The sequence below is a fragment of the Camelus ferus genome, chromosome 32 (assembly GCF_009834535.1).
Source record: "Camelus ferus isolate YT-003-E chromosome 32, BCGSAC_Cfer_1.0, whole genome shotgun sequence".
Classification (NCBI taxonomy): Eukaryota; Metazoa; Chordata; class Mammalia; order Artiodactyla; family Camelidae; genus Camelus; species Camelus ferus.
The window spans coordinates 2,478,713-2,505,626 of NC_045727.1; the positions used below are offsets into that span (position 1 = coordinate 2,478,713).

A 26,914-nucleotide genomic window follows, 5' to 3' on the forward strand; every position below is an offset into this window, starting at 1 on the left:
AGACAAGTCAAGACAAAGTTGCAATTCACCTGTGGGCTGACCCCTCAGAGTCTCTGCCACGGGCCAGAGCCTCCCAAAGTCAGGGACGCGGCAAACTGGCGTCCTCAGCCAGGACCCAGGCCAACACCACCCGCCCACAGTATCCAGCTGGTGCTTAATGAATGCAGCTCTCATGACCATGGGAGGCAACCATCCCTGTGAGCAAGTCCTGCACAAAGTCAGGGCCACATGGCGGTGCAGGAGGGGCCAGAGCTGCAGTGGGGGACCTTCTCACCATCCACCGGGTTTTGCTTTTATTGTAATGCTACAAAATCACATGGTGTTCATGATTTGAAATTTTTTTTTTATTTTCTGAAATGGAACCATTGTACATTGTACAAACCATATCTACTGATGGAATAAATAAGTGAAAAATTATACTGCTGTACAACACACACACAAAAAAAAAAAAGTCGTAAGAAAAAAAAAATTAGGTAACGGTGAAAAAAAGGTCTTTATACCTCCAACCAGGTCCTTGCTGATAACGAACATTCCAAACCATGACGTCGTTCGTAATGGGAGGTCACCACCCTACACGTCGGTCTACTGCCTTCGGGTTATGGGTGTAAGTGCCAGCACTTTGTGGAATGTGTAGCTGCAGCATCCCCAAATTCAAGTTTTTGGGGGAATAAGTTTGCCCTGGGAGCCCTTTAGGCCTGCGGGGCCTCGGTGTCCACGGAAGGCATTCGCTTAGGACCCCCGGCCCTGGCTCGGCCGCTGAAAGGTTTTAGGTTCTGTGGTGGGAGGACGGGGTGGGGAGCAGCGGCTCCGGGGGGCGGCCGCGGCGGGGAAGGAAGCACGTCTGGATTTTTGCAGTCTCGTCATCCCGCGTGGAGGGCCTTCCTGGCCAGCGTGGATGGAGAGCAGGGCCGCGGGCAGTCTGCCTGGCGTGGCCGTGGCCGTGGCCGTGGCGGGGCCCGGTCGGCCCCGACCCCTGGCCCATTCCTACCTTCAGGCACTTCAGAGAAAAACAAATGACAGCCTCAGCATCGCCGATGTCGTCCTCAGTCGTCCTCAGCCACGTCGGCTCCCCCTGCCTGTCGAGAGAGGACCCTGCTGTTTCCGTGGGTGCGTGTGTGTGAGATTCTCCTTCAGCTGTCTTGGTTGTAACCCCTCGTTTCCCAAAAAGAAGAGGAAATTAATATCCAAATTCATCTTTCATCAAAATGGAGTTCTGCTGCAAAGAAAAAAGTTAACTCTAACTCTACAGGATCTGGAGGTAAAGCCGCCTTGAGAGCTAAGAGGTAACGCAGAACACAGTTCTCCACAGAACTGACCGCCTGAGGGGCAAAATTCATAAGGATTTTTTTTTTTTAAGACAGAAACCTTTCGGTATCACTAACGTCAACATTAAGATTTTCAAAGTTTGTGTTTTTTTTTCCTTCCCTTATTTCAGGAGACATTTTTGCATGAGGTATTTGAAATTCAGGAACATTTTGATTCTTCTTGAAGTGCAGGAAATAGATTGGCTCCCTTAAAAAAAAAAAATCAGAGCCTCACCCTCGGAAACTCTTAGAAAACGGAATCTGGCAGACACTTCCCATGGTGGTCAGGAGGGACCCACACGTGAAAGGCGGCACCCGAATATGCACCAGTTAGCCGGAACAAAAACAAACACGAACGAACGAGCAGGAAAAACAAACAAACAAACAAACAAACAAACAACAAAACCCGGAACCCTCCCTCCCCCCCGTACAACTCGAAGGGAGTTGGAACTCCAGTGCAGTAAAGAAAGCTCAGGAGAAGGGTTAAGGTCTGAGGAGTCTGTATAGGAATTAAGAGGCCTCAGAACCAAGCACGTAGGCAGTTTGTCCAAGGGGGGGCATCTCTGTTTCAGTGAGAGGAAGCTGTCCCAGTGCAGGTGGGGGATGGAGGCGGCGGGGAGGGACCCGATGGCCCCTTTCTGGAGAAGTGCAAAGCTCTCCAGTTCCTTGGTGCCTTGTTTCTGGTCTTCGACGCCCGTTCCCCACCCTGGGAATGAGATGCGATTCAACTGTCGGCTCTGGGAGTGGGGAACGTTATGCAGAAGCAAGCAGATTTTGGATTCTGGCCGACCACAATCTTGCCTCCCCTGCGGGTGGGGCCGGGTGGAGGGGGGAGGCAAGGGCAGCAGGTAACTGTGGATTTGAAATCCAAGCGACGTCCTATGAGAGAAAGTTCAGCACCAGCCATTCCTGCCATCTGCTCCCTGCCTCCTCCGCCTCTAACAGAGACAACCCTGCAGTCAGCCACAGAAGCCATTCCGTCTGTCTCAGGAGAGGTGGGAGAAGTGGTGTGATGGGGGCAGAGGGTGGAAGTGCCAGAACAATAGAAGGTCTGTGTGTGTCCGCTGGGCCGCTGTGGGCTTGGAAACCTCAACCTCAGACGCCCCGAGGAAGCTCTTGGGGACAGTCGCCCTGACACCGGTGACTCCTCAGACCCTGGAGGCTGGTGCTGCCCCTTCCTGGGGCTCTGGGCGTGCCCCTGAGACCCCTGAACCTAGAAATCAGGTGGCTGGGGAGGTCCTGCTCTTCTGCAGCCTCGAGCTCTCCTTCTCCCTGCCTGGTCCGCTCCTGATGCTGAAGTCCTGGGACAGGGAGGAGAGAGATGCAAGGACCGGGGCAATGGCTGCCCGAACTGAACCAAGAGGGCACTTTGCAAGGGGAGATGCAAAACAACCAGGAAAACATGCCAGAGGTCACCTCAAGGGCACAAGGCACAAAAAAAGAAAGCGGAAGGAAATCAGTTGAACAGTGAAAAGCCCCGACGAAAAAGTGAATTCCTGATTGGTACCACCCTCAAATAGCTTATATCGTTAAATAGAGAAGTGGGGAAAAAAAAAATACAGCAGCAACACAAATGTAATCTTGGCTTCAGAGACAGTGTGCAGACGCTCCTGAGCTGTCACCCCGCTTTCCCCAGGACAGTCACTTCAAGATTCGAGTGTTTCACTTCACAGCAGAGAGTTCTTCAGTGTCTGAGAAGTTACGCCGCTCTAGGTTTTCTTGGATTCGCACTTGGTAAACTTGAAAAGTTAGTAGTTCCCTTCGCACCCGACAGGGATCCGCTCGGGTGATGTTGTTTTAGAGTTAAGCCTGCTGACACGCCTCCTGTGAGACGGGGACAGAGGGCTGAGCTCGGCGTCTACATCTCCTCAGAGTTTTGTTGCGAAACCTCCAGTTTCATCTTTTTGGAGGGTGGCACTCCTTCCAAATCCTTGGGGGAAGAGGAAGAAAAGAGAAACACAGGTTGACACCCCAGGAGAGTGACTCAAGTCAGCAGGAGGTGGCAGGTCAGCCCAGGAAGGCACGGAGGGTGGGCGTCTGTGGTTCTGACCCGTGGTTCTAACTCTGTGGCCTTTGTGTGGACTTGAAAAGGTTCGCAGATCCACGGGGCGCCTCAAACCCAAACTCCTCCTGTGTCCACTGAGCCCAGGTCACCCATCACTCCGCCCCTTGTGCCTCTAAACTCTCCCTGCTCGCCACACCCACCCGTTTCCCCATGACCAGTCTCCCAATCTCTGTAACTACAGGGTAATTATCTACGCAGGGTTTCAGGTTTACCTCTCCAAGCTCACAGGCTAGACCAATCTGGCCGTGTTGACAACTGCTCACCCAGGGCTCAGCACAGGAGCCTGGCCTGAGGCAGACACCCAGCATTTGTGAAATGTACACAAGTAAGTTATTCTGGGGGAAGGGTCCGCAGTTGCCACCAGATCCCCAAGAAGTCCCATGACTCGAAATTTAAAAAGGTTCAACACTCACTCATCCGCCGCTCCCTCGACTTTCTCACTGTACCACCTCTGGCATCTCCAATCTAACCCATCACTGACTCCAGTTCCTGACTTTGCCCATCCTAACCGGCGCTCCCGCTGCCCTTTGCCTGGGATGCAGCTGCGCGGTACCCTGGGGTCCTCCCTTCTCTGATGCCCAGCCTAACAGTAAGTTCCCTCAGCTCCATCTCCAGAAACCCTTGGCCCACCCACTCTCCCCTCTGTCGCCGCCCCATCCGCACCTGAGCCGCCCTACCCTGCCTTCAGCGTAGCCCGAGCGATCTTCTCAAAAGAGAAATTGAACACAGACGAAAACCCGTGGGCACGGTCCCACTGACCTGAGGACAAAACCCCAGCTGCCCGACAGGCCGAGAAGCCCTCTCCCTCGTCTTGCCGCGCTCCTCCTTGTCCGCCAGGCTCCAGCTCCCTGGCCTCCCCTTCCGTTACTCAGGGTGGCTCCTGCCTCCAGGCCTGTGCACCTCGGTTCCCTATGCCTAGAAAGCCTGCCTGCGCGATCCTGATTTCTCATCCCTCAAATTCCAGCTCTCCCCCAGCTCCCCTTGGCCTCTGCCCACATTAGGCTTCTTTGCATCACCAGCTCCCATTCTCCTGGGGCCAGAAGCACAGCTCTGGGACCCGCTGGTGTCCGCTGCACCCCGGCGCTGTCCCTGTCTCCCCAACCCCATCAGGAGCCCCAGGAGGGCAGGAGGGACCATGTCTGCTGGCTCACCCTGGGTCCCTAGTATCTGGCTGACTGCCTGGTACACAGTGGGTGCCCAAAAAACGTTAAATAGAAACCCCTGGGCTTTGACGCAGGATGTCTCTGAGTTTCTGAGGCAAACTCTGAGACCAAGTATCGCACGGAGGCAGGAAGAGCTGCCTCTCTTTCCTTGCCCTTTTTCTTAACACAAAAGCAATAAAAGCTCAGTCTGAGTGTAACACGAGAACGGGGGCCACTGTGCCTTCCGAGGATGGGGATCCCGTTCAGGGGAAGAGCTCGTGTGTGGTGGGGGACAGTGTGGGAGCCCGGGAGCAGAACCCGAGAGGCTGAGCTGCTCTGCCTAAGGGAGGGAGCAGGGGGAGGGGGGGAGGGAGGGGGTGGGGAAACATTCTTTTTTAAACAGAAGAGGCTGAGCTTCAGTGTCAAGCTGTCTGCTTCACTGCCGCGCACCCTTGGTCTTGCTCACACACCCAGCAGCTCTGGAGACAAGTGGCGGGTCTGCGTGCACGAGAAAACGGCCGAAGAGGTCCCGTTGCAGGTCTGGGTCCCCTGGAAATGGGTGTGGAGCTGGGGGCACATCAGAATTGAAGCCCCCTGGACTTTCCAGCACTAGAAGCCTCAGGGTGTGGATCCAAGTTCCAAGCCGGTCTTTCCTCCACTGGGTTCAAGAGGCCAGGAGATCCCTGATGACATCCTCGTGTGACCAGCGCTACCTCAGCCTTTGATCTCTGTTGTATTTTTAATCAAATGGGCTCATGCTCTGCTCGAGACTCTGCCTTGCTTTTTTCATTTCACATTGTGAGAGTACTTCCTTTTTCGCTCTCTGTACGGAAGTCAACACATTCTTTAGAACAGCTGTTTTACCCAATCGGGCTGTTTTATACACGACCCCAGGTTTATCTCACCCTTTCGACAAACTGAGGTTGTGACCGACCTCCTACCACTGCAAACACATCTTTCATGGACACTGCCTGTGTCCTGGGCCTTCGGAGGAGTGTTCTGTAGGATGAGAGGGAGTTGCAGATCCAAGGGAATGAAGATGTCTAGTCTGAGAGTCTGGAATCTGCTTGAAGGTGCCGCAGAGTACAGACCAAGCCCTGTCCCTTCTTTCTGCTGCTACTCGTTGCCAGTTTCTCCCCAGGTAGGAAAATATTCAGCAAAGTGGAAACAGTTTCACTGGTTGAGGTTTTGACGCCTCTGTGTCCCTAGTCCTCTTAGATGAGCACAGAGGGCTGACAGTAAAAAATCAGAATGGGAGCCAAGGCAGCACTGAGGCTTCTCCTGCGTCCAGCTCTACGGTAAGTGTGTTACCCACGTTCTCCTCTCATCTGCACCCTGGCCCCAAGACAGTACATTAGCCCATTCTGGCAGCTGGAGATACTGAGGCTCAGCGTATGCCAATGGAAGGACCTGGGATTCGAACGCGGGAGGTATGCTCTGTCCTGTCCACCGGGCTACCTGCTTCTGCACTAAGTCAGACTAGATTCTGGCAAAGAGTGACGACCCAGAAAGGGGTCCAAGCAGGGGGCGTGTGCTCAGTTGCAAAACTGGTCAGTTGTAAAATTCCAGAGGGAGATGCACCCAGCATTTAGGATTCTGAAAGACCTCTCTTCCCAGCTCTAAGGAAGTTGACTTTGGGTCACTGAGACCAGGCAATGCTCTTGTGGACTCAAATATACAAAGTGACGATGCTGAGGCTGGGATAAAAGACCCTCCCCAAGGGCCGGGCCCCTGTGTCTCGTCCTTCACCGTGGCCCCCGTGGCCAGCCTGGGACACAGAAGGATGCTTGTGAATCCTGCTCAATGAATACAGGACAGTTCCAGTTGTCCAGAGAGAAAACAACGAAAAAACAACAAAACACCTTTCAACGTACCCCCAACACCCCAACGGGCTCCCGGCCGATCCGGCTGCCCCTCTGAGACCTCGAGCGAGGTACCTGAGAGATTGTGGACGTCTCTGCAGCCAGACCCGAGTCCCCAGACGGCTGCCGTTCTACTTGCTCCGAACTGTTCACCGAGTTCTCCATTGAGGACTGTGAATTCTGCTCGTCAGAAGCATCTGAGGGAAAAGCAAGATGACAGAAGCTGTTTTCAGACACGTGAGATGCGGAGCCAGATGGACCAATTACTAAAAATACCTGGCACTGGGTAGTTTTATGGCCAGGCGGTCTGTCAGGACTGCAAGGAGCTGGGGGCTTGGGAAGCCTCTTGCTTATTTTGGGGGGGATGTTGTTTTAAGTAGCCAGGCCACACACTAGCCCTGGGGCCTCCAACCCTTTCCCCTGCACACCTATTACCTGCCCAGGGCCCCACAGGCCATCTAAAGGATGCTGTGGGTTTTGTGCTGCGTGCACCTGGCGCCCTCTGGTGGACACAGCACACTCCAACCATCATGGCTGCTGACTCCTCCCTCTTCCATTCCCGAGCCTGCCTTCTCCAACTGGGGAATCCAGAGGTAACTGCCCCTCTGTAAACATTTGTCTTGGTAATATGGATATTTTTCTGTTTGTCTGAGCAATGACTTATCATTGCAAGAAACAGAAAATACAGAAAAAAATAAAATCACTGATTATCTCATGCCACCCACGGCTACCATGCCACTAACATTGTAGAGGATTTATTCCCATTTTTCCAGATATTTTCTCCCTACGTGCATACAGTTCTCTACTCTCCCCAAATAGGATCCCATAGTATTTTGGAAGAATTTCTCACATCCTTAAAAATTCTGTAAGTACAAGAGTCTGCAAGATGGCTGCGCTGCATTCTATCAAGCAATCACTTATTTAATGAATCTTGTTTCGCCGGCTATTTGGGCTCTTTCTTATGCATCAGTCTCCCTGCTCCCCCCACCTTTAGCAGAAGGAAGGTGCAGACCTTAGCAGGCTGTGTGCAGCTCTGGAAGAAGAGGTAGCAGCGGTTGCACCTGAAGCTTATTTTGGGCGCAGAGCGCACGGGGAAGCGGGTGGGGCAGCACCAACCCACCCAGGGCCCCGCTCTGCTTGCACTCAAGACATCAACAACATATGTCACCCCAGTTTTTAAAAAGCGCGTTACAATACTCACGAATGCCTTACTTTCTGGGGTTTCTGAGGCAGAGGCGTAACCAAGGGGAAAACAATTCCAGGCTTAAGTTTTAAAGTGAGCAAGAAATCTGGGGCATGCGGGAAAGCTGGCAGCGCTCCAGGGCCTGAGGCTGGAGGGGCACAGAGGGGTGGGGACCAGGGCAGGAAGGAGCTGCAGCCCTCCTTCCAAGGATGCTGACCTCCCAGCCCATCCATCCCAGGTTGACACAGACTCTTACTCCCCAGGCCAGCAGCCCTGGTCTCTCAAGGGCAGTGCCAGGAGACCTGACGCCCCGCCAGGGTGTGGGCAGGGTTTTCCCGCTGCCACGGGAGGGTCAGGGATCCGCCCTCACCAGGGCTGGGCTCCGCCTACAAGCTGGTGTCTCGGGGGACACAGGGCTGACAGACATTTCTGGGTTCTAATACCAATATTGCCTCTGCCACTTGCCTCCTTCGGAAGCCAGCCTCTCAGTCTCAGATCCCCACCCTGCGTCAAGTCAAGGTTGACAACAGCCACCCTGTTGTGTGCAGTGAGGATTCAATGGAATGACAGGAGAGGTACCCAAGCAGCGAAATGACCCCAGATGGGAGTAAGTGTGGGATTGCTAGGGCAGAGAGCCAAATTCCCCAACAACCTGACATTTCTTCACTGTTTTTAGTGTTACCTTTAAAATCCGTATTAGCACAAGTTCCTCAAGAAGTTAAACACAGTATTCCTGCACGACCCAGCAATCCCACTTCTAGGTACAGACCCAGAACTGAAAACAGGCCTTCCAACTGATACTTGTACACAAATGATCAGAGCAGCGCCACTCACGATGGCTGAAAGATGGAAACGGACCAAGTGTCAATTAACAGATGAATGGATAAACAAAAAGTGTTCCAGCCACACAGCGGAATACGATTCGGCCATAAAAGGAGCGAAGCACTGACACAGGCTACAACGCGGATGAACCTTGACGACATGATGCTGAGAGAAGCTGGATACAAAAGACCACATTCTGTATGATTCCACTTCTATGAAATAAATGTCCAGAAAAGACAAACCCATAGAGACTGAAACCACAGACTGGGGGTTGCCAAGGGCTGGGGGGAGAGGGGAGTGAGAGCTCAAGGGTGCGGGGTCTCCCTTTGGGGTGACGGAAACGTGGAACTAGACAGTGATGACTGCACGACAATATGAATGTGCTAAATGCCCCTGAACTGTTCACTTCAAAACGGTTACTTTGATGCTGTGTAAATTTCGTCTCAATTAGAAAAAAAAAAGGGAAAATCCACACTAATGCTATATTCTATCTCATATCTGTGTTTCCTTTACAGACATTTTCAGTTGTTACCATCCTCCCCATCTCTGACCACAGTTCCCTCTCGGCCTGCATACTGAGATTCGCAGGGTGAAGAGGGAGGTGGGGCCCCAGATGCAGGCTTAGAAACCACAAAGGTGGCCGATCACCCAGAGTCATGCTGACCCCTGCCCGGCCCGAGAGCTCAGCGGGGACTGGCCTTGCTGCCTGTGGAGCATTCAAGGCCTCGGTGGGGCAGCCTGATTCTTAGCGAACGGTGCTGGAATGCACCCAGAGGACATTATTTTCCTGGGGCCTAAATTTAGTCTAGGGAGTTTGGACATTATGTCATTCCCTGAACTCACTCGGTAGTAAACAAGTTCAAAGCAAGGTCAACAGCTGGCGGCCAAGCCACCCGGTCTCACAGGCAGTGAGCCCCACCTGGGGAGGCCTGGGGCTCAGCCTCGTGCCCTGTTCCCACGGGAGCCGGGCAGCCCCGGACAATGGGCAGGTAGGCTGGGCCGATGGGGTGGTCTGGCCTGAGCAAAGCCGGGCAACTGTGCCGGCCTGGAGGCCTGGGGTGGCCGGGAGAGGACCCAGGTGTGTTCCCACCTGGACCTAAGGAGGTGGGTGGGGGTGGCAGTGACCCAAACATGGCAGTTATGACCCAAGACGTAATTCCTCCAGCTGAACTTTAACTGGCCCTTTAAGGGCAAAAAAAGACCCAGACATGGGAGAGAGCAGGCCATGGCCAGAAAGCACAGAGGACGGGTAGAAGCCGGGGCCCACACCTGGCCCCCGTGGGTGGAGATGGCTCCCAGCCCATCCCCCACGCCAGCCCCGCCGAGCACGCTGCTTCCTTTCCTGCCTGGTGCTTGCCCTGCACTGTGACCCGACGAGAGAGGCCACTTTTATCTGTCTCATTTTATGAACGAGGAAACAGGAAGGCACACAGGAGGTGACACTGCCAGCCCAAGGCCACACAGCTAGCAAGTATCGGCCCAGAGGTGACAGCTCGTCTTGTGTCCACAGCCCTGTCCCAGCCTCTCGGCTCCACCACCTTCTGCCAGGAAGGCTCGGGGGCCCCGTGGGGGGACGAGAGCAGATGCCCATGTGCCGTACACAGTGGAAGGCTGCATCAAAGCCCCGGGGACAGTGGTTCCCAATGGGGAGATTCTGTCCCCCACCCCCTCAGGGGACACCTGGCCCCATCTGGAAACATTTCTGGCATCACAACTGGGGCTGGAGCATGCTACTGGCATCCAGTGACAGGGAAGCTTCGCAGTACCCACCATGCCCGGGACACCCCCACAGCAAAGAATTGCTCGGCCCCAAGTGCCGACAGCGCAGAGGCTGAAAGGCCTGCTCTGGGGGACAGCCGGTCCCTGACCAGCTCTCTGGAGGAAGTCCCCACAGGCCTCACATACGCTTTAAGCCCCTGCACCCTCTGACTCAACGGTCCTCCCCCCAGGGCCGGGTCCTACACAGCCACTCACACCTGAGCCGAGATGTGGAGACACGCAGACGAGACTCTGCAGAGGAAAAAGAAAGAACCCATTCGACCACCAACGCGGAGACTATTTAGGTAAATCGTGGCACGTTCATGTCATCGAATGAAAAGCCGGTGAAGAGAGTAAGCCAAACAGGTGTGTCCTAACATGGAACCATCTCCATGGTGACCGTTAAGTGAAAGCATTCTAAAAACAGAGGTTATCAGCTCAGATAGATGCTTGTAGGTGCAGAGAAACTCTGGAAGGCCACAGAACAGGCTCAACAGGGGTCCACCCTGAGGAAGGGAGGACACTGGAGAGCTGGGGAGGGGTGCTTCAGCCTGCATCCTAATTCGGGATTGTTTCTCGTGTCCTGCATCCCCAACCCTGCCCGGAGGTCCGACTGGCACGTGGGTACCTTGCCCGCACGGCCCCAGGTGCTGCCCTGTGGTTCCTTCTGCCTGGATTACTTGGTCTCCTCCTATCCCTGCTCAGCCTTCAAGCCCAAGTCAAAGCACCTCCTCCAGGGAGCCTTCCCAGAGGCCTCCAGACCTCCTTTCTGTATAGCATCTGATCACGAACTCAAAAGCCCCCTTTGGGGCCAGGCAGTGCCATAAATGAGTCAAGCAGGCTGTTTAATTCAGACACAAATAAATGTGCATCCCCCAGCCTCCTGGCCTCTTACTTTTCTACTCTTGGTAGAGGAAGTTCAGGAATTTTCCTTTTACATCTATGACAAGAAAAGCAACAGTGATCACGGGGTAATACACGGCCACTGCCTTTGGCCTGAGTGTCAGAGGGACAAGAGGGAGTGGTGGGGAGTGTGGTAACGAGTGAATGTAGGTCCTCTCGGTCTTCCCTGGAGGGGCAGCCATCTCTGCTCTAGCTGGTGGCTGCCTGATGGAAACATAGGTTCAGTATTGCCAGATCTTCTGACTGTACAAGAGAAGCTAGAAACTGATCTTACTTTAAGTGAAATTGTTCAATTTTTAAACTTTGGCATCAAGTTCCAATTAAAAATGAAACTACCACTGGGCTCCGTGGTCACACCCACATACCACATGCTGGGTCTCGTCTGTAGACTGTCATTCTCAGTGTCAATGCTTGTCTGGCCTGTAAGTTCTTGGGGGTCAGGAGGTGGGACTCAGCTGTGACTGAGGCCTGGGGCGGGCATGGAGCCTCGCTTGGGGCTGACACTGGGGACGTGTGCAGAAGGGAAGGGAACGAGATGTGAGTTAATCTGCAGCACAGGATGGCCTTCTTCCCGAGGAGAAGCATGTCCTCTCGGAGCACCAGGAAGCCCAGACTCCTAGCCAGCCACCTTGCCCCCCCCCGGGTAACAGCACATCAGCCCGGATGCCTCCCTGGAACCCCAAAGCCTGCCCTCGGGCATCAGCAGGCACCCCAGACTCAGCCGGCCCCGCCCTGCCACCGCCTCTCCCATCAAGATGACAGTAAAGTCATCCCTCTGGGCCGAGAGTCGCCCCGAGTCCCCTCTCTCAGCCCAGGCACCAGCCACCAATACACTCTCACCTCTGCCTTCGAGACAACCTCCGGATTAGACAACCAGGACCTACTGTTCATTTTCTTGGGTGTCACATAAAGAGAATGCCCTTATTTTTAAAAGATACTTAAAGTGCTTAGAGACAAAATGTCGTAAGGTCTACAACTTAATGTCAAATGGCCCCAGAAAAAAATATTTTTAGGCAAAGCAAAACCAACCAACCAACCCACCCTCCCTCCCCCCAAAAAGCCCAAAGAACAAACACGCAAAAACAGTAAATATTAACAACTGGAGAGTCCGGGCTGTGGGTACACAAGAGAGTATTATACTGTTCTTTCCATTTTTCTGTATATTGGAAATTTTTCATTTAAAGACCATCCAGAAACCCCAAAATAAACAAACCTGTACATACACATGCACACCCACACTCGTCCTCCACACTCAGACACTCCTCGCGGCCTCCTGCCCGCCCTGGACAACCGCAGTAGCCCCCTCACTGTCTCCCTGCCTCCACCCCGACCTCCCCATCGCCTGCTCTCAAGCATGGCCACCAAAGTGATCCTTCAGATCACGGCACTCAAACCCCCAGCGGCTCCCGCCTCACTCGGCATACAAACCAGGGTCTGAGAAGGGCCCCCACACTGGAGGCCCCACCTCCTCTCTGACCTCATCTCACTTGTTGAGCTTCTCGTGCCCGCTTCTCCAGCCACACTGAGCACGCTCCTGCCACAGGGCCTTTGCACTGCCTGGGACGCTCTTCTCCCAGGTATCCACCTGGCTCGCTCCCTCGCCTCATCTGAGCCTCATTGGCTCTAACGTCGCCTTCCCAGACCATCCTATTTAAAATGGCAACCCCTCCCCATAACACGTCAAGACTTCCCACCCTATTCCCCTTTCTTACTTTATAACTCTCCAAAGCACTTATTTTCCAAATACTAGATTTTTTAAAACTGCCTTACAAGAAAACAAGCTCCAGGCACTACCTTTCTCCTACCATCACCTCCTGAGGGCTGGCACTTGGCAGGGCCTCCTTAAAGACCCATCCGGCTGCCTGGCTGGAGGCCCGCTGGAGACAGGCCCCTCTGAGCCCAGCTCCCGAGGACACTTACCTTCGGCCCCGGGGAGCTCCTTCCCATCGGCCTGGGCCTCGTCCACCTTAGCGTCAGCGCCGTCGCCGGGCACAGCCGCGCTGGGCTCGGGAGCGGGGCTGGAGTTGCTGCTGTTCTCCTGTTTGATGGGGGACGCGTCTGCGATGGAGCTCTGGTTGCTGTTATCATCTGCATGGGGTGGGGGAGCGGGGGGCGGGGCACAGAACCACAGGCTGAGGACAGGTGGGTGGGACCACAGCTTCCCCGGGCCCGTGCGGCTGCACCCCTCTCCCTCCCGAGGCCTCTGAGCTGGCCCCCCCGCCTAGGGCCGCCCCACACTCCGGCCAGGCCAAAGGGTCTGAGGGCTGGAGGCTCGCCTGACCTCCTCCGGCCGGCTCGCTCGGGCAGCCACCCACAGACGGTGGCCCGGCACATGTCAAATCTTCAGGGGACACCTGGCATCGTGCAGGCCTGGCTCCGAAGCAATGCAAAGCCCGAAGTGTGTTCCCACGAGACAACATCGCCAAAGCGTTTCATCAGATCTGATCAAGCTCTAGACCAATCCTACTTGTACACAATAAAAGGGAGAGGAACAATTCTACGGGACTGCCAGCCCAGGCCAACAAGTCAATACCATTAAGAACAAAGCAGCAGCAGCAGGAAAGCTCACTGTCATTTTACAGATTAGGGAACTCTGAGAGACCGAACTCAGCACCAGCGTGAAGTTTATCTGGATGCTATTGGAGTGTGCCAGCTCTGAGAGACATCTGGGGACAACTGGGGAATCTGAATACAGTCTGGAGTTTAAAAGTAAGAAATTAATTTTGCTAGGAGTGATAATGGTACAGTGGGTAGACACAAACGTCACCTGTCAGTGACGCACACTGAAGTGTTTAGGAACAGACTTGAATGGCATGATGCAGGAAATGCGCTGCAGAGCGCGCGGGCAGGGGCTGCACACCACTGTCAGAATCCCCTGAACTTTGCACCCAAGAGCTGTGTATTTTTTTTACACGTAACCTATATTTCAATGAAAAAAAACACTTTTAACAGATGAGGCAAACGTGGCCCAATGTTACGAATACCTAAGTGGGAGGCACCTGGGGTTCAGCGTACTATTCTCTCTGCTGTTCTCTGTTGTAAACACCTTTTACAGTAAAAAGGAAAAAGAAGAAAGCTCACCAGGCAAAGGCGTCAGGGCCTGCGCTGGGGACCCCAGGGCACGTACCTCCTTGCCCTGGACCCCCTTCCTTGGGCAGAGTCATTTTAAACTATAAATACCCATGTGGTGATTTCAAAATACTGCTCCAGTCTTACCTGGCTTTTCTGGGCCACGCTGTGCCCCCGGGACCAAGGCCGTTATTGTAAAAATGAAGGTGGGTGGGGAGGAGGGGAGGGGAAAGGAAAGGCACCTCCTCCGTCCAGGGCACCGACACGAGCCGCGCACCAGGCAGGAGCATTTAGCGGCACCTCATTCAGTTCCAACAACCTACTAGCTGGGGAAACTGAGGCTCAGCAGCAGAGCCCTTGGCTCAGGGTGGTCTGCCCAGCTCCGAACCCCGAGCCCGTCCTCTGCCTCAACCTGGCGAGGAGGTGCCAGGCAGCCAGGCAGCCCCGACGGGGTAAGTTGCACCTGATTTTAAGTGAATTTTGGGGCTTACGAAGAAAAAGATGCACGTCCTCCTGATTCACCTTTCAAGGATGTCTTAACTTCCTCGCTGTGCCAAGGTACATATGTACGTGTGTGAGGAAACAGAGAAGGCAGGGGCTCAACCCGTGGGTCCCCACACGGGGTTATGCTAATTAAGGGCAGTAAGCGCTAATGCTTAACAAGCCAGCTGCCCCGAGCCTAGCCTGGTAACCCAGTAACAGCGCGACCCTGACATCTGGGCTGACCTCAGGTGGATGCTGGAGACTAAACAGCTGGATGCCAGCGCCCTCTCCCAGCCGTCTCCTCCTGTGCCCATCCTCCCGCCTTCCAAATAACCCTCGCCTGGCCCACAACGTCCCCTGTGCTTTCACCCCCACGTGCCCTGCAGTCAGACCTGGTCTCTCTTGGCTGCACACATCCTGAAATGGAAGGGGAGCGTGGCTCCTGAGTCGGGGACCGGGGTTGCTCAGCATTCTAGATTTTTCTGGAGTGTTAAGTCTAGGCTAGTGGCCATGAACTTGAATTCTGCCTCCTTCAAAGGACCTCAGATGCCAGCACCAGCATTTATAAACAACTTCCTAACTCTGGGCAAGTTACATCACCTCCCTGAGCCTTAGTTTCCTCATCTGTGCACAGGAGCTTGACCCCTGGCATTAAATGAGGTGATGTATGAAATGGGCTTAGCGAGATGCTTGGCACATTGTGACAGGTTTCTTAAATGTTAGCTACTGACTGCCAAGGCCTTAAAGGGATTATCTTATTTAATACTCACAACGACCTTGTGAAATAGGCATTACCACCCCCATTTGACAGACTTAAAACAGACAAACCCAAGGCTACGCGTACAACAACGAGCCCAGAATCACACCGTGATGGAGTCAGATGTGAATCTGGATGGGATCTTGCCCTCTGCTCTAAAACGTTCTCGCTTGCAATTCTATGAATTGACTGAAACTAAGCCAGACCAGGGGTCTCCTCGATTCCCAGAGAGTGGGGATGCTAACCAATGCCAGGGGGACAGAGTATGTCAAAAAAAAAAAAAGGGAAAAAAAGTCACCAGCAATGTCAAAACAACTGCAGACCGGCTAGCGCGTGTCCTTAGCCTAGACTTGATCAGTGGGAAACTGGATATAGCTTTTGAAATACGACAGCAAAGGAAGTTAAACTGTCGATGTGGAAGGGAAGGTCCCAGGGTCCGCAGATTGATTAACTTGAAGTCAGAAATCCCGTGAGAGCTTCCCAGCAGCCAAAGCAAAATAGGAAATGGGAAATTAGAGTCATTTATATGATACGTCGGGCCTAGGAGGGAAAAAGACAGATACTCTAGAAAACCTGCTGGGCACACAGGACTAACAGAGTATCTCCTGTGAGGTGACACAAGTTACTAAGTGAGAAAGAGGTCATGTTTTATGTCTCTGGCTCATTTTATGATTCTTGGCTTGCTGGGCTGGGTTCTCTTCCGCTGAACCTCCTGCTTGGCACGGAGGCCTCCGGTCCTGCCCAGCCCTCCTACCCCTTGCCTGGAATACGAACCAACCTGCTGGTAAAACAAAAACATGACTGACCAAGCGCTGCACCATGGCCCAGGGGCCTGGCAGGAGAGGGGCCGGCGGGCCGGCACGGCAGGGCACTCACCGTGCATGTCCATCATGCCCGGGGAGGAGCTGTTCTCCGGAGTGGTCACCTCGGAGCCACACTTCTCATCTTTCCCCTTTTTCTTGTTCTTGTTTTTCTGGAGGAGAAAACGGTGCAGAAACCGAGTCACTGAACCATGTGTGTGTGCGCGAACAAGCAAGACCCCAGGAAATGGGATGAATGTTTTATTCCGCTGGGAGCCTCCACATCTCTGGAGGGCTCTCCTTGGCCTGCATCTGAACACGTCCCATGAGGGGCCTCACCTCCTTCAGAATCACAGGGCCCAGTGGAGCGGAGGCTTCTGGGGCTGCAGCCCCTGCAGGCACACAGACACCCAGGCTGGGGGGAACTTCCTCTGGGGACAAGGCCACGGTCACCCTGCCCGGAGCAGGCACCGTGATGCCCAGTGAGGGATGGAAAAGACAGTTCACATGCTTCCACCATCATCAGGCTCCTGGGACCGCCCTCCTCAAAGTGCAGTCAGCTGACACCCAGAGTGACCCTGGAGGCCAGGTGAGGGGGTACCCCAGGGAGGAGAAGGGAGGTGAAGGCAATGCCTTCTGTGTGCGGTTCCACTTCTTACAGATGGAATACAATCGTGTTGGAAACAATCTAGCTGTGTCCATCGGTAAGGGACTTGTTAAATAAATTACAGAACATTCATTCAATGCAGTGGGAAGCAGCAATCAGAGAGAAGAGGCAGCTCTTTCTGTACCAATGAGGAATGATCTGCAGAAATATCCACGTGTTAAAATATTTCAGTATCTCCGAGACGTATAAAAGAAAGGTGCAGAACACGTGATCAGGATGCTGCCACTGATGGTAAGGAAGAGGATAAATGAACGTGTGTTTACGTGTTTGTTTGTGTGCACACGCTCTCCAGAAGGATAAACAGTGACATTGTCTCCAAGCAAAGACAATGGGTGGGGTCGGCGGTGTGTGCAGGGGGAAGCAGATTTATAAAAAAGGTGAGACCATTAAAAAAGGTAACATTTGAAGAATATGCAACCCTATAGAGACAGAAAGTAGGCTGATGGTTTCTAGGATCTTGGCAGGGGGAGGGCGGTATAAGTTTCCTTTCTGGGGTGATGAAAATGTTCTGGAATTACAGTGGTGGTTGCACAACTGTGAGCACACCAACACTGGCGGGCACACTTTAAAAGTGTGGATTTAAAAGTGTGAATTGTGTAACATGTTTTACCTACTTAAGAGAATAAAATTGTCAAGCGTTCCGAAGAAAAAAAATGGTGTAACAATGTTGTTATTGGGTGTTTAAAAACACGAAAAGCTATCCTTTCCCAGTGCAGATTCCTGACTGCAACCGTCAGAGATTTGGATTCAGCTGTCGGGGGTAGGGCACAGGAACCTGCATTTTGTCAAGACTCTCTGGGGATCAAATGCTCGGCCAGGCAAGGGGGACCCATGGCCATAGAGGGAGGGGAGGAGTCCTGTACATCTTGGCTCAGAGATGACAGGCGAGTCAGCATCTGAGCACCGTCTGCACAGCCATGCTGGGCTGAGTTCTTCCCGTATGATATATTGCCTCTGCTCTGGGGCAGAAACCCCAGGAGCTGACTAACACTGCTCCACTGCACAAAAGAGGGAACTAAGACCCTGCAGGTGAGGTCACCTGTCTGGCATCACAGGTTAATTGGGGGTGGTCTGTCCAACTCCAAACCTAGAGCTCTTTGCCCAGCCCTGGGCTGCCCAGTCCTTCTTGACAGCCCATATATTGCATTTTCTCCTTGATCACAATCCATTTGGCACTTCCCTGATGTCTGTTTCATGCTATTCTATAATTATCTTCCCCCAACAAGATTATAAATTCCTTGAGAGCAGGGACCACGTCTTCTCAAATGCAAGCGGCGTTTATACAACACCTAATGATGTGCAAGGCACAGCACTGGGCAAGAGCCAGGAGCTGCCTTCGAGGAGGCTGGCTGCACCCTGCTCTCCCTCCAGAACGGCCGGCACCAAAGGCCGTGACGGTCTCTGTCAGTGCCTTGGTGGCTCCATGAGCCAGGCCAGGCCCAGGAGGGACGACAAACACCCGCGTTCTCAGCCCAAGCCGACCCAGCCAGCGGCCAGCGTGTGATCAAAGGAATAGGAATGGAGCCTCAACCCTGCAAGGAGACCCAAGACTTGAGGGCAGGTCACTGGAGACGGTGGAGAGAGGCTTAGCCCCGCCTTATGGCCCCTAGAAACCTACCAAGCATGACCACGGTCACGACTAGAGGCACATAGGTCAGCATGAGCCATCTTCCTGGATGAGAAGGCTGTTTGCATGGATGGAGAAGGTATTCCAGGCAGGAGGAACAGCCCAGGCAAAGGCCTGTAGGTGGGACCATTCTGGATTTTGTCTGGAAATGAGAGTAGCTGACCTGGGGAAGCTGAAAAGCTATCTCTGATGTGGGGCAGCTGCCTGTGGTGGATGCCTCCCTGAAATCAAGCACAGCCACTGGGGCTCCCCCTAGTGGTGGTAGCCACAATCCCTCCTGGAAACCCTACCCCCGCCCCCCTAAATGGTCCATGCTTCTCTGCACCAAACTCTCACTCTAGGGTCACCCATTACCACCAGCTCCAACCACCAGAAGGCTCTCCAGGAGTAGAGAGACTATGTGCTTTGGAGTCAGACAGACCCAACACTTGCTGTGTGACTCTGGGGAAATGGCTTCACCTCTCTGATCCTGTATCCTCACTTATACAGAGTGGATAGAGAGCTCAGTTCCACAAGGTAATGCCTGGAAGATGGTCAGGTGCCCGGAATGGCGCTACAATGATGGGGGAGGGTCTCCCTGTCTGGGGGGGTACCACCATATCCATCCCAAAACCATAGTGCCCAGGGTCTCAGGGAGGGGACACCTCTGCACTAAGGTGTGTCCCCACTGGTAAACTGTGGGGCTCTCAGCCCCCAAGAGATGATTTTAGGGGACATTTCCCACCTCTCAGAGGGCCAAACTCTGGGGCTGGACCATGGGGGGAGGGGCCTCTCCAGCCCTAAGCTGGGTCCTCCTGCTGTCCAAGGGGCCTTGGCCCCGGGGTCTCTGCACGGTGGGTGGCAGCAGACAGCCCCCTCTCCCTGTGGTGGGAAGGAGCATGGATAAACAGCCCCACCCCAGGGGGACCAGCCCTACATACTCACATCGTCAACCTTTGGCTCCGTCACAGGGACCCACTTGTAGATTCGCAGGGACGTGTCACCCACTGTCACCCACTTCTTCTCCCTGCAGAGGATGAGGAAGAGCCCATTACCAGGGGGCTTCTGGGGGAAGGCTTGTGGGGGGCACGGCCGCACTCCCCTGGAGCAGCTGTGACTGCTGGGCTGCTCCGGGGGAGGGGGGGCTACGAGAACATGCTCCAATCACACAAACGAGGGTTGGAATCCCAGCTCTGCCACTCGCTAGCTGGGGGCCCCTGGGCAAGTCACTTCACGAGCCCGAGCCTCAGTTTCCCCATGTGGTTAACAGGCTGCCATGAGGATTACGTGAGACAAGGCATGTGGACACTTCCTCGTGCCTGGAAGGAAATGCTTGGTAAGACTCGGGGTGGGCAGGGCTGCCACTGGGATGATTCCTCTGGATGGAGAGACTCAGGCCCCTGGTTCCTCCAGCTTTCGCCCCACAGAGCCAGTGACCTGGGCCGCCCAAGAGAACTGGGCAGCGGAAAGGGCTTCACACCAGTGGTGGGGGTGGAGGTGGGGGCGGGAAGGTCCTCACCAAGAGCCCCCAGGGCTCGCCCTGCCCTCCCCGCCATGCCCCTGAAGTCGTGGGAAGGAAGCAAGAGCAGACAGCATGAGTAACCGCCCCAGGCTCTTCCGGGCAAATGCCAGTTAGATCAGCCAAGGGGAACGGAGAGCAGGGGCCAACCTGCACACCCAGTGGCCTCAGACCCAACAGGGTCCAAGTGTTGATACCGAGGGACCGTGACAGGGAAGCACAGCTGGCCTGGGGGGTCGCTCCCAGACCTGACACCTCTGTTCTGAGATGCCTAGACATGAGCTTCAGGGTCTCAGCTCCTAATGTCTGCAGGGCTGCTTCCTACTCACCCCCAGCTGCCTCCAAAACTCCTGCGGGACAGTGCCCAGGGCCCCTCAGCTGCCAAAGGCAGGTTTATGGTGAGGAGCAAATCACAAGCCATGAGAAGGAAAGGGGGTGCTTGGTCCCCACTAAGGGAAATAACAGTAATTACCGCGCTCTCCTGCCACCACTCTGCTCCGAGCATCATCCTTCTCCAGACTATCACTCCGGCCTCCCAAGTTCGGTCCTTGACCTCCCGCAGTCCTCGAGTCAGGTCCTGTCACTTCCTGTCCCTAACACTGGGAGTGATGGCCAGAGGCCGTGTGCCTGAGGACACCGAGGCTCAGGGAGAGCCCCCCCCAGGAAGAAAGCCAGGATTCCAACCAGGCAGCTGGGGCCCTGAAGTCCACATTTCCCGCACCAGGCTCTGCCATCTCGGAGAACTGAGAGGTCACGAGGAGGAAATTAGCTGACTCAAGGGACCACCCATTGGATGTGGGGGCCAGATGCACACCTGCTGTAGGTGGCGTGGTGGCCAGGAGCCCTCAGTGATTTTAGTGACAAGGGTTCCACCAAAGCCGAGAACTACACGTGGCATGAACACCTCTGCTTGCGGGCTGCCAGGCACCTTGTCCAGCCTCCCTACCCATCCCTCAGCCTTGGGTCCCCCCTCCGTGGGAGAGCAGCCCTCACAAGCTGGTGGGACCCATTACCACCACCCAGCACCCCTTCACCACTGCGAGCTCTGGGTGCCCGAGCTCACTAAAAACCAGCTAACCAAAACCACAGGCACTTCCACACCCAAAACTACGCCTGCTCAGGTTGCAAACGTCCCCTGCTGGAGGAAGCTAGGGTCTGGCTTTTATTTACTCTACTATGACCATTTCCAGTGTCTCCTACCTGGTAAGCACTATACACATTTCCTCTCATCTTCCCATGACCTTGCGTGGCACAAACTGTCACCTTCCTCATTTGACAGATAAAGAAACTGAGGCATGAGGAGGTGTAGTCATTCTCCCCAGAGCCAGTGTTCAAACCCTCCCTGTTCCACTGCTTTCTGGAGCAGCCTCCCCCTGATCCCATCCCTGCCCCTTTTAGCCCTGAAAGAGTTAAAGAAAGGCAGGTACCTAAGTTTCCACCCACCTGTCTCCTACCTCCTGGAGGCAGGATGGATGATCCACAACCCCAGTCCTTCCCCACCTCCATTCTGAATAATCAGAAGGCTGTCTGGAAGGGACAGGGACATTCCCAGAAACAACCTCGGTGACAAAGCAATAAAGAATCATAATGGGCATTGTGTGCTGAGGGCTTACTTTGTGCCAAACAAGCGCTTTATTGACATGCCCTCTCTCTCGAGAACTGCCTACAGGCCAATGAGAGGGGGACTATTGTCACCCCACTCTATAGACGGGAAACGGGAGGCCCAGAGAAGTTATACCACTAGTTCATGGTCACACAGCTAGTCAATGGCAGAACCAGGGCTGGACACAGGCTCTGACCCCAGAGCCCTTCTGTCATCTGTCTCCCATGAAAAACTAAGAAATGATTCCACAGAGCACATCGGTGGAAGAAGCTGCACAAAGAAGTTTAAATTGCTAAAACCCTATGCAAATGGCCAAAGGCACTCAGTGCTCACAAGCCCTCAACTGCCTTCCTCACCCGGGCCCCAGTAGGTTAGCAAATCCAAGGCTTGATTGTTTAAAAAAAAAAAAAAAGTAATTGACTTGCACAACATAGGACACCTCCCAGGGCAGAAAGTGTGACAGATCCGGGCTTTGCAGGCCGCAAGTGAGCCAGGGTGAACGGGTGAAGTCGCAGGTGCTTCCCAGAGAGGTTACAGGTCCCCACAGGTTCTGAGCTGAGCACAGCCAGGTTCTGGTGCCTCCCTTGGCCCCAGCGGGTGACCTCTGGGCCCAAGTTCCAAACTGAACCCAGAGATTAGAAACCATTCTTCAGTTGCAATTCTGGCCGTGGAAGCTGAGGGACTACGGGACAGAGGGAGAGCGTTAGGAGCCGGAACTCAGGGCTGCCGCCCGCCCGGCCGGCAGCCCCACGGGAAGAGCCAGGCCCCGGGGCTCAGGGGCGTGTCACCAGAGTGAGCACCAGGTGTGCCATCGAGCCGGGGGCTTGGCAGTGCCTCGGGAAACAACACCTGGACTTGGGAGCAGCTGACAGTTCCCACCACGGTCCCCCAAACTCATCACCCTAGAACATACAGTCCCCCAATCCCCAAGGAAGGTATTAATCAATATTTATGACGCCTTATATTCACGATGGCAAACAAGCAGCCAACAGGCATGGTTTGTCTAGCCAGCACAGTACTTTTAAAAATTTGGATCAACTGCTAGAGTTAAAAAAAAAAAAAAAAAGTCAGACCCCACATAAAAATTGTTTCTTGGTTATTCCCCAAAACACGACCTGGCCACAAGAGGCCCACATGGCCTGAGGAGCAATGGCTCTCTCCAGAAGGGCCCTGTGGCTCTCTCAGATCCCCCAAGTCTCACCACCTGTGGCCACTGGGCCTGGATTCACCACAACCACCAGGCCACAGCCCAGCCTTGCCACGAAGCTGCCCTGGGCTTGCCCTGAGCCCTCCGGCCTGGCTGGCCCCCCGTAACCAGCCAGGCTTCGGTGCCTCTCTCTTCCCCACCAGGCTTGGGCGCTGGGACAAAAGGACTCAATGAGGTCCCAGCTGTACGAATAGAGCCCCAAATGCCCAGCACAGGCTCCTGTATAAACCACAAGCACCCCTCGACCCAGATTCTCTAGGCCAAGGCCAAATTCTAAAATTCCCCCAGGTCCAGGTCCAAGGGATTGCCAGCCAGGGAGACCATCTTGGGATCACCTGACTCCCTCAAAGAGGGATCTGAATCCCTCATTTCACACCCACTTCCCAGGGCTAGGCCCTGATACCATAGGAGGCCTCAGCCTAACTAGGCCCTGGCCCACGTGACCTGCCCTGTGCCTGGCCGGAGGGTACCCCTGGAGGTACCGAGGTGAGGGCCTAGCACAGTCAAACCTCCGCCTCCCCCAGGGACGGGTGGGAAGTCTCAGGGAACAGGCCTCTCTGTCTTCACAAGCCACTGAGGGACCCTTCAGACCAAGGTCCCAGGGGTCCCAGGCCTAAGCCTACTTGGAGGCTCAAGCCTTTGCCTCCCGCCCAGAGACTGCCACTCCCCTGCTCCTCTCCACACACCCACTGGGTCTCCTAACCCTGGCCCAGTTTCCCAAAAAGGGGCTCAGCATTTTGCTCTTCCTTCAGCCATGTTTTGGCAGCCTCACAGTCGGCCTGCCTTGCTGGGATACCACACAGAAAGGAGAGGAGAAATGGCCGGCAGCTACGGGCAGAGTGGCCACGGCTGGCTGCTGGCTTTTTCCAGGGGCAGGGAAAGTGTTGGGCTGTCAAAGTGGGGGATTTTTAGGGGTCACTCGGGCTGAGGAGAAATACCAACCTAGGCTTACAGGCTGAGTGGTATGCCAGGCACCTCTGTTCTGGATTAAAAAAATAAAATCAAATCAGGATGCTGAGTTAAATTTGAATTGCAGACAAACAACGAAAAAAATTTTTTAGTACAAGTATGTCCCAAATAGTGCATGGGACATACTTACACTATAAAAGTATATAAAATGTTATTTCATTGTTTATCTGCAATTCAGATTTGACTGGGTGTCCTATAATTTTATTTGCTAAATCTGGCAACCTAGTGTCTCAGCCAGTGGTGAACTGCATGGTTGCTGGCCACGCAGTTAATAAACAACCCCAAACCACAAGGACCGACTGGAAGACACATTCTAAAGGCACAATGAGGGTGAGATTTGGCTTCTCTTGGCTGAGGAAACCCAGGAAATAGGGTGGTCTTTTTAGCTCAGAATAGGCAGGAAAAAGAAAAAAAAATCAGCAAAATGTAAGTTTCTACCTTACAGTAAGGACAGCATTTAATGACCACTCCTGTGTGTAGCATATGTGCTTCTGGAGACATGACATTATTCCAAGAGGAGAGAAGGCAGCAGAGACACCCCTAGCCGCCATGGTCAAAGAAGTTGCATGGTTAGCCCAAGGTCACAGCAAGGAAGTGAACTGGAAGCCCAGCCATGAGATCCCAAAGCCCGAGGTCTTTAGAGGACTTGACACCTAGTTTCCCAAAACACAAAAAGGGAGGGAGACCCGTTCTCCCCTCTCCCCACGCAAACACAGGCCTGGCCCACAGCAGGCACAGCGGGCTGACTGCTCTGGGCCCCCTGGGGTGGAAAACCCCAAAGCTCCATCTGCCCTCCCTGCAGAGCAGCTGGCGGGTGGGCACTCCAGGAGCAGCTGTCAGGGTGCAGGAGCCTCTGCCAGGCTGGGAGCCTGGGGCAGAAGGCCCCAGCACACGTCCCGCAGCACAGAAATGCAGCTTGCCCCCACCCCTGTCTCACCTCCAGGGTGGTGACAGAAGGGACTCAGGCCCAGACAACAGTTCTTTCTTTGCACAGGCACTAAGGCAGGGGACAACTCCAGCCTGCCCTCTGGGAATCCCGCAGGAGAGGGGGTTGTGGGCTTGCTTTCCTGTGTGTGTTTTGGCCTGCAGCTGTTTCTGCCATTTTTAAATGGCCCCAGTCCGGGCACTGAGCGCCCTGCGCACCAGGGGAGCTCCCACAGCAGGCAAGACTTGGATCGCAACTTTGGAAGGCCTCCCCTTCTCACGGTTCTGAAAATTCTTTGTCCCATTGGAGCCAAACCCAGCCCTCCGCCGGGCATCCGGCCATCTGCAGACAGCCCTTTCCATAGGAGGCCCGGGAGCACGTGGACTTTATTGATTTTCCTCTTGCCTTTTTTGTTGGGTTTGACTCAGAAAGGACAGCTAACTTGTGACTCGGCTAGACTGGAGGCTCGCCCCCAGTGGTTTTAAGAGACCGAAGCGTTTCTCAAGAAATGACACCCCCAAACATAAACGGAAGCCCGCCACGGGGCCTGCTGGGTTTTCAGGCTTTAAATAAAGGGTCAGGACGAGCCCGCGGGCGCTAACACTCGAACGCCGTGGCGGCTCCTCTCCCTCCCTGACCCTGGTGAGGCCGTGGGAAAAAAATAATAAAGTTGAAATCCGGTAGCTGGGAGTTTTCAACAAGTCTGCCCCAACCTGGCGATCGTCTCGCGCCTCGGGCCTGGCCCTCGGGCCGATTCCGAGACAGACCCGGACGAGGCCGGGGAAACGTTCAGTCGTCTTAATTACAAGGCCACGCCGGTCAGAATCTACCGAGAGCTGGAGAAACCCGCACGGCCGACACCGAATCCCCCTTTGCCCCCCGCGCAGAAAACAAAAACAACGGCTCTCTCCGCAAAACAAACACGAGCTCCTGGTTTTGGACAGGCAGACGCGGCCCAGGACCGGGGTCTGGCCCCAAACATTCGCTCGCCCGAGTCCCCACGTCCGGGTCCGGGCAGAGCGGGGCGGGAGGAGGGCGCCCGGAGCTCCGGGCCCCGCGGCCGCCACCGGCGTTTCCTCCTCGCGCTCGCCCCCATTTTTCTTTCTCGCCAAGAGCCCTCGCTCCAGGCAGCCCAAAGCGCTAAATTTAAACGGCTCGCGCTCTGCAAACTCCGCAGACTCGAGGGCGCCGGGCCTGGGAGGCGGGGAGCAAGCGAGCGAGCCAGCCCGGGAGGGAGGGAGGGAGAGAGGGAGGCCCGGCGCGGGCAAGGGCGCGGGGGCCGGCGCTGCGCCGCCCGGGGAGCGCGGGGAGGAGACGGAGACGGCGGCGGCCCGCTTGGTGCCTGCACAATGGAGCTCGCGCTCTCCCCTCCGCCGCCGGCATCACGGCCCCGGCGCGCGGGAAGCCGCTTTCATGTGACTTGCACAAAACGAAATGGCTTCTGGGGCCGGCCCCGAGCCCCCCTCCCGGGAGCTGAGCGCCGCGGCGGGGACTGCCCGCCGCTCCACCGCCCGGCCCGGGGCGCCCGCCGCCTCCGGGCTGCCGCCGCCGCCGCCGCGCCAGGTGGGCGACAGGCGGGAGCGCACCTGGGCAGCGGCCACGGCCCCCGCCGCGCGCAGGTGACCCGGCTCGAACGCCGCCCTCCCTCTTCAACTCCCGGGCCCGCGGGCGGCCCGGGGCGATGCGCCCCGCCGGCTTTTTGTATCTGGTGTCGGGATTGGGGGCGGCCGCGGCGCGGAGCCGGCGAGCGAACGAGCGAACGAGCAGGCGCCTCCGCTTACCATTTGCGCACTTTCTCGATAGCCGCCATGACCCTCTTGATATCATCTTTGGCCCGGCTCCTGGTCTCGGCTCGAACCGACCTGCCCGACATGGTTCTGGCGGGGAGAGAGAGGCTGGGGGAGCGCGCCCGCCGGGTCCTGCTCGCGCTCCGCGGCGGCCACACTCGCGCCCGCCCGCCCGCTCACTCACTCACACACACAGACACTCACACACACACTCGCACACATACACACACACACACAAAGCCTGGTGCCGCCGCGAGCCCGTGGCCCAGTGCGCAAGCGCAGGGCGGCAGCTGCACCGAGCAAGGGGAGCAGCGCCGCCGCGGCCGCCGGCAGTGCGGCCTCCGGGAGCCGCCGCCGCGGGGCAGCGCCGCGAGCCTCCCCGCCCACCCGGGCTTGGGGGGCGCCCGCCACCCCCAGCTCCCCGGGGAGGCGGCGAGGGGCGCCCGGCGACCGCCGGCTCCTGGCACGCGGAGGGGAGGCGGG

General features: G+C 55.4%; 1 protein-coding gene across 1 annotated transcript; it reads right to left on the reverse strand.

Annotated features, from left to right (window-relative positions):
* Positions 1–329: 329 nt before the first annotated feature.
* On the reverse strand, positions 330–26,818 carry BCL7A (BAF chromatin remodeling complex subunit BCL7A). Its single transcript, XM_032471214.1, has 6 exons — positions 26,426–26,818; positions 19,367–19,448; positions 16,225–16,321; positions 12,960–13,127; positions 6,449–6,570; positions 330–3,234 (listed from the first exon to the last, which is right to left on the reverse strand). Exons 1-6 carry the CDS (start codon positions 26,515–26,517, stop codon positions 3,163–3,165), a joined length of 633 nt encoding a protein of 210 aa, XP_032327105.1. The 5' UTR covers positions 26,518–26,818; the 3' UTR covers positions 330–3,162.
* Between the last annotated feature and the right edge of the window lie 96 nt (positions 26,819–26,914).

Excerpts from the sequence above, each read along its gene's own strand:
- BCL7A (XM_032471214.1), bottom strand. The coding sequence starts at position 26,517 with ATGTCGGGCAGGTCGGTTCGAGCCGAGACCAGGAGCCGGGCCAAAGAT. Across the intron at positions 16,322-19,366 it reads CGGAGCCAAAGGTTGACGAT|AAAAACAAGAACAAGAAAAA; the intron begins GTGAGTATGTAG and ends TTTCTCCTCCAG. Across the intron at positions 6,571-12,959 it reads GGAGCTCCCCGGGGCCGAAG|ATGCTTCTGACGAGCAGAAT; the intron begins GTAAGTGTCCTC and ends CTTTTCCCTCAG.